Here is a 14563-nt window from a genome sequence, read left to right as displayed (position 1 = left end):
TTAAATCATTATTTGTAAACACGAGCTACTCTCTTTCAAGGACAGAAACCCTTTTTATTCCCAAGTAAGCTTTATTTTATTGGAGACATCAAGAACAATGCAATAAGTCCTGAATAATCATCAACCAACTAGAATGGAGTAAATATCCAAAAGTAAAGACTTCACTACCACCATATTTAACATTATATGCAGTGATAATGCGCATTTACATTGTAGATTATGATATACATGTAACATATAATGATAGATGCTGTAACCGTCACTCTTTCCGTGTGAGGGCACAGACGAGTGTGTGTGATATTCAGACGAGCTGCTTGTTGAGCACATTGCACATCAGCACATCGGTCCAGGATATACTGTACGCTCATTGGCCCAAAAACCCTCGAATGATCGGCTCGGAAGTTGTTCTAAATGAGTGGGTGAATGAGTCCATGAAAAATATTAGGGAAGACACGAGGATGAATTTAGGATGTTGGTAATATTTAAAAAGGGTCTAAAGAACGGGATCATATAAAGTGAGCCGGTGTGTGAATGTGACTGAAACCCGAGGAGAGTTGCCAAAATCTGGATCCTGTAAGTGTGACATATTTCTCTTTTTTATGTTAATGTAGCGGGCCTGTACAGCCTACCGTCTGGTATCTGTGATCAGTGTTTACCTGATCAATAACCAGCCGATCCGCGGTAATGGAGAGACTGTGATTTGATGGGTCTGTGTTTTACAGCCGCGTTTTATAATGAACCGCGACTTATGCTTTCATATGCGGCTGTGAAGATGAATAGTCGCACACAAACTCATAAAAGTCTAAATATACAGTAGATCATTTGCGTGTTTTATAATGTGAGGATGTGCACTTGACATGCACATTTGAGGTAAAAGTCGAAACAGACGAATGATGCAAACTCCACATTTGAATCCGCCCTTTTTCATCAGCAGCCTGCTTGTTGTCGAGTTTCATCGTCAATTATTAGTGAAGATGTTGCTGTGCTCTTTTTCTGACTTCACTTGTGTAACACAGGCGGGGAGGTTAAACTAAAGAGAGCAACAGGTTAAAATCCTCTTCTTCCTAACTCACGCTGCACACTGTCCCAGGGGAGATTAACACACCTCTGTTTCTTCATCCAGGTGTCAAGTCTGTGATTGACTGGGACTTAAGTGCGCAGGTGGACCAAGATGGGAGGTGGAGGCCATCTGACGGAGGCAGGGGAGCCGGGCAGCGGGAGAGCCGGGGGGGTCTACACCTGGGAGGAGGTGCAGAGCCACTGCAACAGGAACGACCAGTGGCTGGTGATTGATCGGAAGGTTTACAACATCACACAGTGGGCCAAAAGACACCCAGGAGGCAGCCGGGTCATCAGCCACTACGCAGGAGAGGACGCCTCGGTGATATGTTGCTTTAATTACATATATGTTATGGTTAATATAACATATTACCTGAGAATATAAGTGGCTTCAGTTGGTGTGCAGTTCAAATATGTCAGTGGGGAAATGTAACTCAACATTTTCAACAGGTAAAATACTTCTACTTCTACAGTACACCCTCACATTTCAGAGGGACATGTTGTACTTTTTAATTCACTGCATTAATCCGACGGTCATAGTCACGTTGTGACTAGAGAAATTCACGTTTCATGTCCTATGCTCTTAAAATCCAACACATCTTTGAATATTCAACTAGTGGTTTCTATCCTTTATCATACGACCTCTTGTCCCTTTGAAGTGTACCTGCCCCTTACGTCAGGCTCCACCAGCAATATGCTGCTTACGCATTGTTGTATCAGTATTGACAAGCTAGAAATATATTTTAAACATTTACAGGGCCCATATGTATGCAGAACTTTTACTTTTACTATTATTAGTACTTCTTTCACGCAAGTAAACTGTCTAAAAGTGAGTCCTCCCCCCCCCCCCACAAAATGTAAGGCAAAGTAAGGCAAGGCAAAAACACTAATTTAAAAGCAAAGATACATGAAGCAGTTACAGTGCAGTGTGAGATACACACATCTGAACAAACCCCCCTTTGGAAAATTATAACTCTTTTTTATTTCTAAATGCAAATAGTTAAAGGTGGGGTAGGTAAGTTTCAGAAACTGACTCGAGATACACTTTTTGTTATATTCCATGGAATGCTCTTCACATCCCGATAGCAATGAATATCTTAAAGGTGGGGTAGGTAAGTTTGAGAAACCGGCTCGAGATCGCTAGAATTTGAAAATACACAACCGGAGAAAATCTGCCACTTCCTTATAGAGCCCCTCCTCCAACACACACGGACGCGCACATGACCAACGAGGGCACGAGATAAGTTTGTGCCGCGATGGAAGGCTGACAGGCAGGTAGGCCAGGTAGGATTGGTTGTACTTTTTACAGTATTACGGCTTCCACAGATGAAATTTTTTTATGGATTTTTTGTCAAAGCACTTAAGATATTCATTGCTATCGGGATGTTAAGAGCATTCCATGGAATATAACAAAAAGTGTATCTCGAGCCGGTTTCTGAAATGTACCTACCCCACCTTTAAGTGCTTTGATAACAAATCCATAAAAAAACGTCATCTGTGGTAGCCGTAATACTGTAAAAAGTACAACCAATCGGCGATTGGATTGCCGCCCTGTCTGTCAGCCTTCCATCTCGTGCACGCACAAATGTATCTCGTGCCCTTATTGGGCGTGCAATGCAGCAGTACTTCAATGACTCGCCGGCAGCAACAGGCAGCCACTTTCACCATGGCAGAGTTAGGTTCAACATCGTCTACTGGTGGTAAAAGAAATAATATAACGGAGCAAATTAGGAACAAAAACAAAGTGGAAACTAGGAGAATTCAAACCAGAGTCAATATCGGAGTTGCTTTTCAACGATGGCGACTACTGTTGGAACACATGGGGGTTATTCCCTATCTTTAGTCAAGAGCGTGGTATTTAAATTTGAGAGCATACTTTATGTATTTATTTCCCTCAAACCCTGTCCTCGCACTCAAATAGTGCCTGCTTGCACTTAGATTTGCTCTGCTTCTGCTCAAACTGTACGCTTGCACTCAGATATATTGCTGTTTACAGATTTGTTCTGCTCTCAGATTTATTCTGTTCGCGCTCGAAACTTTTGTGCAACAATCCTGTCAAAATACCTCAACCAATAGTAGGCCAGGTGTCCTTGCGGGTGCGTTCGCTTTACTTATTACAGCGTCCCGTAAGGGCGGTTACTCTTTAGTTTGTCTTTGGTGCGATGACAGGGTTTGAGTGAAGGAAATCAATAAAGTATGCTCTCAAATTTAAATACCACGCTCTTGAATAAAGATAGGGAATAACCCCCATACACACCGAGTTGAAATCTGACGCCGTGGACTGCGGTCAAGCCAGCCGTCTTTCACTTTTGCGTGGTCAAACCAGCCGCCCCTGTATTTCGAGTGCGCGATTAGTTACAGGTTTACGGTAATGCAATAAAAACAACCCTGGGAAGCTGGACGTTTCGTATGTGCAGTATTATATATTCGACCACTTTAAAGCTACAGAAAATCACAAAAAAGGAACACTTCCGGTGAGGATTTCAAAGTAAAGGATGGCATGTGGTTCATTTATATTATTTGCGATTGAGGAACAGGGTAATTTATGAGAATAATGTTAGGACTTATTGCTTCATAAACTTGTTGCACAAATACTATGAACTACTTTTACTGTGTACTTTTTGAGTAATTTGAGTTTCAAAGTCCTCTCCAGAGAACAAGAAGGAGCATTTTTGTCAACTTTGATGTGGTCTAAAACAGTGCTTCTCAAAGTGTGGTCCGCGGACCACTGGTGGTCCGTGAGCGCCCCCTAGTGGTCCGTGAGTATATTGGTAACATTTCACATTTGAGATACATTTATTTATTTAAGTTTTACGCACTCTCGCGGGAATATCTCCGCAATGGAGCGAGCTTAAGTTTCACTTTCGATTGCATGATATAGCCCAGATAAACACCTTCATCACACATGTTGCCACTTGCTTGTACCATTTTCAGGCGATTTGTAAAAAACGATGTGTTTTGGGATATTTGTGGAGTTAGGTGGTCCGCGAGTGTTTTTTTATTGGTTAAGTGGTCCTTGGTATGAAAAAGTTTGAGAAACACTGGTCTAAAAAACATTTCCTCCTTAAGTAGTTTATGAAACTGCCATGTTTGTACTTAGTACTTCTAGGACTACTTGCACAAATAATATGAATTACTTTTACTGTGTACTTTTTGAGTAATTTGAGTTTCAAAGTCCCCTCCAGAGAACAAGAATGATCATTTTTGTCAACTTTGATGTGGGATAAAAAACATTTGTTCCATAAGTAGTTTATGAAACTGCCATGTTTGTACTTAGTACTTCTAGGACTACTTTCACAAATAATATGAACTACTTTTACTATGTACTTTTTCAGTAATTTGAGTTTCAAAGTCCTCTCCAGAGAACAAGAATGATCATTTTTGTCAACTTTGATGTGGTCTAAAAAACATTTCCTCCATAAGTAGTTTATGAAACTGCCAGGTTTGTACTTAGTACTTCTAGGACTACTTTCACAAATAATATGAACTACTTTTACTGTGTACTTTTTGAGTAATTTGAGTTTCAAAGTCCTCTGGAGAACAAGAATGAGCATTTTTGTCAACTTTGATGTGGGATAAAAAACATTTCCTCCATAAGTAGTTTATGAAACTGCCATGTTTGTACTTAGTACTTCTAGGACTACTTGCACAAATAATATGAACTTCCCAGGGTTGTTTTTTTGCATTACCGTAAACCTGTAACTATTCGCGCACTCGAAATACAGGGGCGGCTGGTTTGACCACGCAAAAGTGAAAGACGGCTGGCTTGACCGCAGTCGCCGTGGTCGCTCTTTTCTCTTAGACAGGTAATTATCTGTTTTGTATGGTTAACAATTCCCCTGAACTATAGCCAATGTGCGCGTTCATGTGTGTTGGAGGAGGTGCTCTGTAAGGAAGTCTGAAGGAAGGGGCGGATTCTTTTCGGCTGTGTACTTTCAAATTTCAACAAGTCCTCCAACTCATACGACCAAATGGGTCGATTGTTTAAGCCCTTATTACGACCAAATATGTCGTTTGTTCAAGCGATACGACCGAATACGACCTATAATTACGTTTGAAAATTGTCGGCCTCTATTGCTCCCGTTCAATGCAAACGTTACAGAGGGTTGTTTATTCACAAATAACCCTCTCTGTAAAATCCTAAATTGTAGGATAGTTTGGCCATTAAAACGCTTTATGATTAGATTTCTAGCGAGAAGTATATATTGTACTTTTAGAATCCACGTCCAGTCGATATGTAGGATCTATAGTTTGATAGATATTACGAAGATGATTTGAGGTTTCGTCAGGAGAACGTGTATATGCGGCAAGCTTCCATGTAAAGTTACGGGTTGAAAACAGTATTTCCGGTCTCGCCGTTTTCATAATAAAACCAATGATCAAATGATTTAACAGTGATATCTGCACTACTCATCCACTAAAAAACATCAGTTTATCCTAGTTAATTATACGACATTAATTGGTTTAAATTCTGTACAATGCTTTTGTGTTTTTCCCATAGGTTTTTCTCTTTCGATTCTGAGAGACACATTTCTGTTTTCAGAGGTTTTGATAGGCTAAAATCACGCCGCAATGCACGTCGGGATATGGTGTTTATGTGATATGAAATCGGAAAACATTAAACAAAAAAAAAATAATACTTTATTCCGAGTGTTCTTGCTTTTCTCTTTGAAAGTCATCACATAACGGCATTGCAATACACGGTTCGGCTGCATTAAATATTACATATCTGCCCTAGATATGTATTTATAGAGCCCTGATCAGAAGACCTTTTGACAAACTGGAAGAGATGCCGCCAAAACTGAATACGTAACGTGGACCATAAATATATCAACAATTAAACAACATCTTCCATTTCTTTTCACACAATACGTCTCCTTGCAGTATCAACACTAATTCGGCTGACTTTTATATTTGATCCAATTAGTAGATAGTCTGTATTTACACCATAACGGTGCACAGCTGATAGAAAGGGACTTTTTTGTAGTTTTTAAAGATATTTTTCTGATTTCTGATTTTCTGAACTACTTTTCCAACTCCTCATGCAGTTGACTGTTACAGGTCTATACAAGTTCATGGTACAATGCATAAGCTTCACATCGAGAGACTGAAACTGTATTTCCCTTTAACGTTCTGTTTTAATTTCACAATAAAGTTTATAGTCATATTATGTACGATATTATTATGTTTTATTAACTAGACCACTGGTCTAAACCGCACCTCCTAGTGGTTAAAGCACGTTATTGAATTTAGTTGTAGAATAAGTTATATTTGATGAAAACATTTAAATATTAAGAGTAGCCTACATACAAAATAGGGGTCAATGATAGAAATATAGAATGGAAAATATCAAGAAGATACTGTAGTGATCTCTACAATAAAACAGTTTAGTGCAGGACGTCCAAAGATATTAACAGGAGGATGTGCAAAACAGACAAACTGATAAGGCTGAATTTTACTCAGGTGTAACTAAAGTCTGATTTAAGGGTTGTTTATATTTCACATCATTAATCAGAATCTTCAAAGTAACAAAAATAAATGTAGTAGAGTAAAAATACCAGGTTAACCTCTGAAGTGTAGTGGAGTAGAACAAAGTAGTACATGCTGCTGTAACAAAAACATTTCCCAACTTGGGATCAATAAAGTATCTTAACTTAAGATGATCGATGGCTACTGCCATATTTGCTAAATGTGCATCTGAACCTTGACAAGTGCATGTTTCAGGCTTATCAATTAACAACAGGAGGGGTCACAGACATAAGACCAGCTGTTAAATAAAGCTCTTCTGACCTTAGCTGTCATGTGGTATTAATGCTGCCCATTATGGACACAAGCAATTTTCACCCATGTATTAATTATATGTTTTAAATTTGATAACACCAATGTGTTTCGTATCCCCTAAACCTCCAGGGATGTATACAGTTTAATACTGGCAACTTGTAATTGTGGGAAATACGAAAACGTCTTTTAAAACTACATTTCCCAGTAGAGACGTGCCATAGAACATGTTGCGAAACACACAATAGCCAGCAAGTGTAATTCTGGGGGGGAGGGCTGGGCTGGACCCGTCCAAGTCCAGTTTTGGATAGTCTGGCGTGGTTCCATTCCATTTCAAAGAGCTGTTTGACAGCGTAACCTTGTCGCACTGCCACTCCAATATCCAATCACAGAGCTTGAGGGCTAATCACGGGGTTTGTAAAGCAAGGCGGATGTTGTAGTCCCAAACGATAGCTGGGGATTCTGGGTAGTGTAGTGTCTTCGGAAACTCTGTAGTGTCTAAACTCCGAAAAAACAATTTGTTTCTCCGAATCGAAGGTTAAAAACACAAAAGTATTGTACACAATTTAAACCAATCAATATTGTGTAATTAACAAGGATAAACTGATGTTTTTTAGTGGACGAGTAATGGAGATATCACTGTGTAATCATTTGACAGTGTGGGGAATACTTCCGGTTTTGTTATGAAAACTTCGAGACCGGAAATACTGTTTTCACCCACGCTAACTTTACATGGAAGTTGCCCCATATACAGTACACGTTCTCCTGGCGAGACCTCAAATCATCTTCGTATATCTATCAAACTGTAGATCCTACACATCCACTGGACGTAGATTATAAAAGTACAATATACACTTCTCGCTAGAAATCTAATAAAAAAGCATTTTAATGTCCAAACTATTCCACAATTTAGGATTTTCCAGAGAGGGTTATTTGTGAATAAACGAACCTCCGGAGCGTTTGCAATCGACAGGAGCATGTTGTTTCTTACACGACCACCAGAGGTGCTACACTTTAAAACGTGACTCTGGGTCGTATTTAGCTGCTGAACAATCGACCTATATGGTCGTTTTTTGTAGGAGGACAGACTGTCAAATTTGACTGCACTCGAGCCGGTTTCTGAAACTTACCTACCCCACCTTTAAATTGACCTTGTCTTTCTAAGACTGTTTTGGTATCCTCCGTGAACCAGGGTCTTGAAACCAAAACTAATTCCTGTACCCCATGGTACCTTTTTAGTTTTCGCCAAAACTATTCCTCTTTTCTTTAAACGCACAGTTTAAGTTGTCTTTTCTAGGACTTTTTTTGGTGTCCTCCGCGAACCAGGGTCTTGAAACCAAAACGGCACACGTAGGGGACTTTAACCCCAATAATGACTTGTACATGTACACATGTTATTAAATTATTCTCTGACAAGATTTCTAATTTCTGTTTTCCAGGAGGCATTCACTGCTTTTCATCCCAATGTAAAATATGTACAAAAGTTTCTGAAGCCCCTGTTCATTGGAGAGCTGGCAGCAACAGAGCCAAGTCAGGACCGGGACAAAAACGTGAGATGTGCTTCAGATTCTTCAAATAAATCAACATATCAATAGTCACGTCTTATTGGTACAACATGGTGAATAGATACCATGTATAGCAACACACATGCATACTTTTTTATTGCTTGCATCATCTGTTGAACTTTGCTGGACCTGTATGTTTCTTCTTCTCTACTTTCAGGCGGCCATCATAAAAGATTTCCACTCTTTACGTGTGAAGGCAGAGAGTGAGGGTCTGTTTGAAGCCCGGCCTCTGTTCTTCTGCCTCCACCTGGGTCACATCCTGCTGCTGGAGGCCCTCGCCTGGCTCATCATCTGGGTCTGGGGGACCAGCTGGACTCTGACGTTTCTGAGCGCCTTCATGCTGGCAACTGCTCAGGTGAGTCAAATATCATACATGTTCTCATAAAGTGGAAGAGATTCAAAAGTTATCACAAAGAAACATAAAAAGACTGGAACATGAAAAAGAAAGTTATGCAAAACAGTTTCAAAGACACACAAATAATCCATAATAAACTATGACTATTGAAAGGGGAAAAACAAACACAAAGAAACACAAAGAATCATCAAAGACACGGAAGAAATGACTTGAAAATAACCAAAATGACACAAAAAAAACATTGAAAAGTCACTTAAAATAAAAGGGTAACACAATTAGACACAAGACCACATAGAGAGGTGTAGAGACCACAAAGAGACACACATCAATAATAAAAATAGGCTAAACACAACTATAAAGTCTCTGTGTTGCTTATATAGGAGTGGTAGTTGGGCCTTTTGCATGTCTGTGCCCAACTATAAATTACATTTGATTATGTTTTGAATATATTAATGCTTTTTTCACTTCTTCTTCTGCAGTTGCAGGCTGGGTGGCTGCAGCATGACTTTGGCCATCTGTCCGTCTTTAAGAAATCTAGCTGGAATCACGTGTTGCACAAGTTTTCCATCGGCCATTTGAAGGTAATTGGTATTCCTAATCCTATTTTCAATGACGTTTTTTCACAGTTATTAAGAGATTGCTTTTCTTAGGGTGCGTCTGCTAACTGGTGGAATCACAGACATTTCCAGCATCATGCTAAACCCAACATCTTCAGTAAGGACCCTGATGTCAACATGTTGCACGTCTTCGTGGTTGGAGCCACTCAACCAGTGGAGGCAAGTTCAGTAAAAAACAAATATATACAGTATTTTACCAGACTGTCATTCTAACTCTGTTTTCTCTGTTACAGTACGGCATAAAAAAGATCAAATATATGCCCTACCACTACCAACACCAGTACTTCTTTCTTGGTATGTTTCCTGGAGTCATTTAAAAAAAATTGAAACTGTAAAACCTCACAGGTATAACTGTTGTTTTTTCCCCCCCCTATAGTTGGACCCCCGCTACTCATTCCAATTTACTTCCACGTGCAGATCATACGCACCATGATTTCACGCCACGACTGGGTGGTAAGATGCTGTCTTATTGCGTTACAGTGCAGATTACATAAGAAACATTTTCTGTCTGATAACTGAATATGTATGCGAGAAACCCCTGAGACGCCAGTGAGATCAAAAGTCTGATCTAAATTATTTTCTTCTTTATTTATGTTTATGACTTAAGAAAAGTAGATATTATATCCATCTAATTAACCTTCCTCTCTTTTGAAGGACCTGGCTTGGTCTTTGTCGTACTACCTTCGCTATCTGTGCTGTTCTATACCCATGTTCGGCCTGTTCGGCTCAGTGCTGCTCATCACCTTTGTCAGGTAATCAAATTCAATACAACCCCAACACACACACCTACTGTAACACAATCAAATACTGACATCTAATCACTCATGCCTCTTGTTTGTACCTATGTTGCAACAATTACTCTAAACAAATAAAAAAACAACCTAAAACTCAAAAATACACATTTATTGTCACTTAAACTGCGTGTTGCAAACATTTTTATGTTAGAATAGGATTCCAATGATACCCAAAAGTTGATATTTTTAAATGTTTGATTCATAATATAATCGTTTTTACTTAAATTACAAAAATAACATAATTTTCAACTAACAAACCCTTTATAATGTAATAGAAGCAGACATGTTATCTACCTGGATCACATGGTTATTCCTGACTGGTGTTGTTGTGAATGGCAGGTTTTTGGAGAGCCACTGGTTTGTGTGGGTGACTCAGATGAATCATCTGCCGATGGACATCGACCACGATAAGCACCGGGACTGGCTCTCCATGCAGGTACCCGCAGGTTTTTAGGGGACAGTCCACAGTGATCTGTATGTGATGCTGATATATTCATTTGTATTATTTCTCGCCCACTGTTTTAGCTAAAGGCCACCTGTAATATCAAGCAGTCCCCCTTCAACGACTGGTTCAGCGGGCACCTCAACTTTCAAATCGAACATCAGTGAGTCAATGATCTAGTCTGAGTAGAGCATGTGTTCATCAGCTCAAAAGCTTGTAAGAAAACAATCAAAAAGATCTTCAAATAAATGAGAAATAATCATCTTATAGATAGAAAAAGTATTACAAGTCCATCAGTACATCATTCCTGAAATCTGAAAGCATGATGATCTTCAAGAATTAAGTAGCCACACTTTTTTAATTTCCAGATAAATAGAGAAAGTTTTTAAAGATTTATAAGTTTTTATTTGAAGAAATTAGTATGAAATTATTTGAATACTATACTCGGCATAAACATTATACAGTATAGCTTCATAGAATAGAGTTGGAAAAAGCTGATGTACAATATACTATTAAATATATTATAATAAACTCACATATGACAGTGAAATAAGCTGATTTTAAACAACGACCTTGATTTCAATTTAAAATTATAACACTATGTTTCTGTTCCGTTTCTTGTCTGAAGTTTGTTTCCCACAATGCCGCGCCACAACTACCAACGGGTGGCCCCACTGGTCCGTGCTCTGTGTGAGAAACATGGGATTCCTTACAACGTCAAAACAATGTGGCAAGGCATTGTTGATGTTTTCAGGTAAGTCCAATACTAAAAGTAGTTTATCATCTACTGCTGGGAAAGGACATGTTGAGGTTGTCAACAAACAAAAGAGAACGGTTAAACAAAACAAAGGTATGAAACCAACCAACTGACAGATTAATGAGGGCTATAACTAAATAAAATGTTCTTGCTGAACAAAGTTAAGTGACGAACCTATGGAAGCCTGTTTGCGCCACAGGAAAATAAATAAATAAATCATGTATCTCATTATAATGACTTAGCTATCTCATTATAGTGACTTACTATCTCATTATATTGACTTAATATCTCATTATAATGACTTAGCTATCTCATTATATTGACTTAATATCTCATTATAATGACTTAGCTATCTCATTATATTTACTTAATATCTCATTATATTGACTTAATATCTCATTATATTGACTTAATATCTCATTATATTGACTTAGTTATCTCATTATATTGACTTAATATCTCATTATATTGACTTAATATCTCATTATATTGACTTAGTTATCTCATTATATTGACTTAGTTATCTTATTATTGACTTAATATCTCATTATATTGACTTACTCTCTCATTATATTGACTTAATATCTCATTATATTGACTTAGTTATCTCATTATATTGACTTAGTTATCTTATTATTGACTTAATATCTCATTATATTGACTTACTCTCTCATTATATTGACTTAATATCTCATTATATTGACTTAATATCTCATTATATTGACTTAGTTATCTCATTATATTGACTTAATATCTCATTATATTGACTTACTCTCTCATTATATTGACTTAATATCTCATTATATTGACTTAATATCTCATTATATTGACTTAGTTATCTCATTATATTGACTTAGTTATCTTATTATTGACTTAATATCTCATTATATTGACTTACTCTCTCATTATATTGACTTAATATCTCATTATATTGACTTAATATCTCATTATATTGACTTAGTTATCTCATTATGACTTAATATCTCATTATATTGACTTACTCTCTCATTATATTGACTTACTCTCTCATTATATTGACTTAATATCTCATTATATTGACTTAATATCTCATTATAGTGACTTAGTTATCTCATTATTGACTTAATATCTCATTATATTGACTTAATATCTCATTATATTGACTTAGTTATCTCATTATATTGACTTAGTTATCTCATTATGACTTAATATCTCAAATCAGGCCTCCCTCAGTAGACACACATTTAGGTGGCGCAGCGTATGTTTCGGAGAGATGTGGGATAGGCTTGACGTGTTATTGAGCTCAACCTTGTCTTCTAAGAAGGTAACAGTAAAACCGGTGCCTACTTCCAGTGGAGCCACGAGGGGTAGAGCGCTGGTTTGTCCTTGCTTCCTTTTTGTTTTGTTTTCTTTCCTTTGAGCCACCGTGCCACATTAGACTTCCTCCATTCATGTAACGCAGTAAACAGAGTCGATGTGACCCTCTAAAACATGCAGGCCTAAAGGATATATACATAAAGATACACTATGGTCCACTCGGATAGTTTGCCATCTCCGTTCTCCACGAAATATCTTCAAAAAATGAGCTGATGTAGTTTAGCCAATTGTTTGCAAGTGTTTTGATCGAACAGGAAAAGTTTCACTGTTGTAGATATTTGATAGTGTGTGTGACGTACTATGCAAGAGGAAACAGGCCATCATCAATAGCCATAATGTCCATTATCGCCCACCTCATTAAACTTCGTGGAGTCCTCCCTCTAAAATATATATATATTTGATTTCACATTTAGTTTTATGACATTTTTAAACTGAGGCGCAGTACAGTGTATGTAAATCAGTTTGTATATAGAGAATTAATGATTGTAACTGTATAATGGTCTGTAGGGCATTATACTGAAACACATTGCTTACCTCAAGACTTGAGACAAATCTCTCTTTTCTCTCTCCTGACGTTTGTTTGGCCTCTCAGTCAGACTCTTTCTTTTTTTTACGTTTCCTTGTACCTAGGCCTTCTCTCCTATTTGGACATGTTATATATTGTATAATCTACACCTGAAGCACTATGGTATAGCAAACTAACACAACAGCTGGTCAATGTTATGTGTAATCTATTTAAAGAGGCATTTATAGACACTATATAGGCCCACACGCGCTCATCTGCAGATGATAAAATCCTTTTTTAAATGATCTATAATTGGCTGATGTTTGAAATAAAGCTGAGTTTCTTGTGGCTTCAGTGATAGTACAATATACATGTTGCTGTGTTTAAGTGTTTGATGTCCGGAAAACACTCAGAAACAATCCAGTGGGTACAGTCACAAACAAATAAATATATGATTGTAAAGATATACATTTGATTAGGAGTCATAATACAGTGTATGCTTTGACCTTGGTGTATATTCAGTATCCAAACAAGGCCTGATTTATCCTCTCATATTACCAAAACTTATAAGTCAATATAATGAGATAGTAAGTCATTATAATGAGATAGTAAGTCATTATAATGAGATGGTAAGTCATTATAATGAGATAGTAAGTCATTATAATGAGATAGCTAAGTCATTATAATGAGATAGTAAGTCATTATAATGAGATAGTAAGTCATTATAATGAGATGGTAAGTCATTATAACGAGATAGCTAAGTCATTATAATGACTTACAGGATTTTTTTTTTTTTTTTTCCTGTGGTGCAAACAGGCTTCCATTTGAACCTCTTGCCTGATAGATGTCGTGTGTATTTTTGTTTTTTTTTCAGGTCCCTGAAGAACTCGGGCGACCTCTGGCTTGACGCGTATCTCCATAAATGACGTATTTTCTCTACACTGTACCTACAGGAAGTGTTTCTCTTCTACTGCATCGTACATTGATTGTATCTGTTCGGTTATATACTCCAGTTGATAGTACGGGAATGATCCTTTCTTAGTGTCGTTTTAGTATTTTCAGATTCAGTGCGCAATTTTTGTGCTCACAGGATTTCTCCGAATTGCCTTACAGCGTCTTGAGCAACAGTGGTATGGTGTTATAGATACAGTCGTGAACATGGATTGTGAGGTATTTTAAAGTGATGTTTTTTTCATTATCTATCATGCTGAAACAACACAAAATGACAAATCCTGTTTAATTGAGGATAAGTTATCATTGTACTTAATTGAACTTCTTTCTTGATCTTACATTATACAATAAAATAACTATTGACTGTTTCTCCACCTCTGGTTT

At 37.6% G+C, this 14563-nt stretch overlaps 1 protein-coding gene across 1 annotated transcript; it reads left to right on the top strand.

The window, feature by feature from the left end:
* The first annotated feature begins 359 nt into the window (after positions 1-359).
* On the top strand, positions 360-14556 carry fads2 (fatty acid desaturase 2). Its single transcript, XM_034084955.2, has 13 exons — positions 360-573; positions 1124-1381; positions 8277-8387; positions 8560-8757; positions 9237-9338; positions 9408-9533; positions 9608-9668; positions 9751-9827; positions 10029-10126; positions 10508-10604; positions 10694-10773; positions 11239-11364; positions 14103-14556. Exons 2-13 carry the CDS (start codon positions 1172-1174, stop codon positions 14152-14154), a joined length of 1338 nt encoding a protein of 445 aa, XP_033940846.1. The 5' UTR covers positions 360-573; positions 1124-1171; the 3' UTR covers positions 14155-14556.
* The last annotated feature ends 7 nt before the right edge of the window (positions 14557-14563 follow it).

The sequence above is a fragment of the Pseudochaenichthys georgianus genome, chromosome 6, assembly GCF_902827115.2.
Source record: "Pseudochaenichthys georgianus chromosome 6, fPseGeo1.2, whole genome shotgun sequence".
Classification (NCBI taxonomy): domain Eukaryota; kingdom Metazoa; phylum Chordata; class Actinopteri; order Perciformes; family Channichthyidae; genus Pseudochaenichthys; species Pseudochaenichthys georgianus.
Note: the sequence above shows the minus strand (reverse complement) of the source record. Positions and strands in the feature narration are given on the sequence as shown.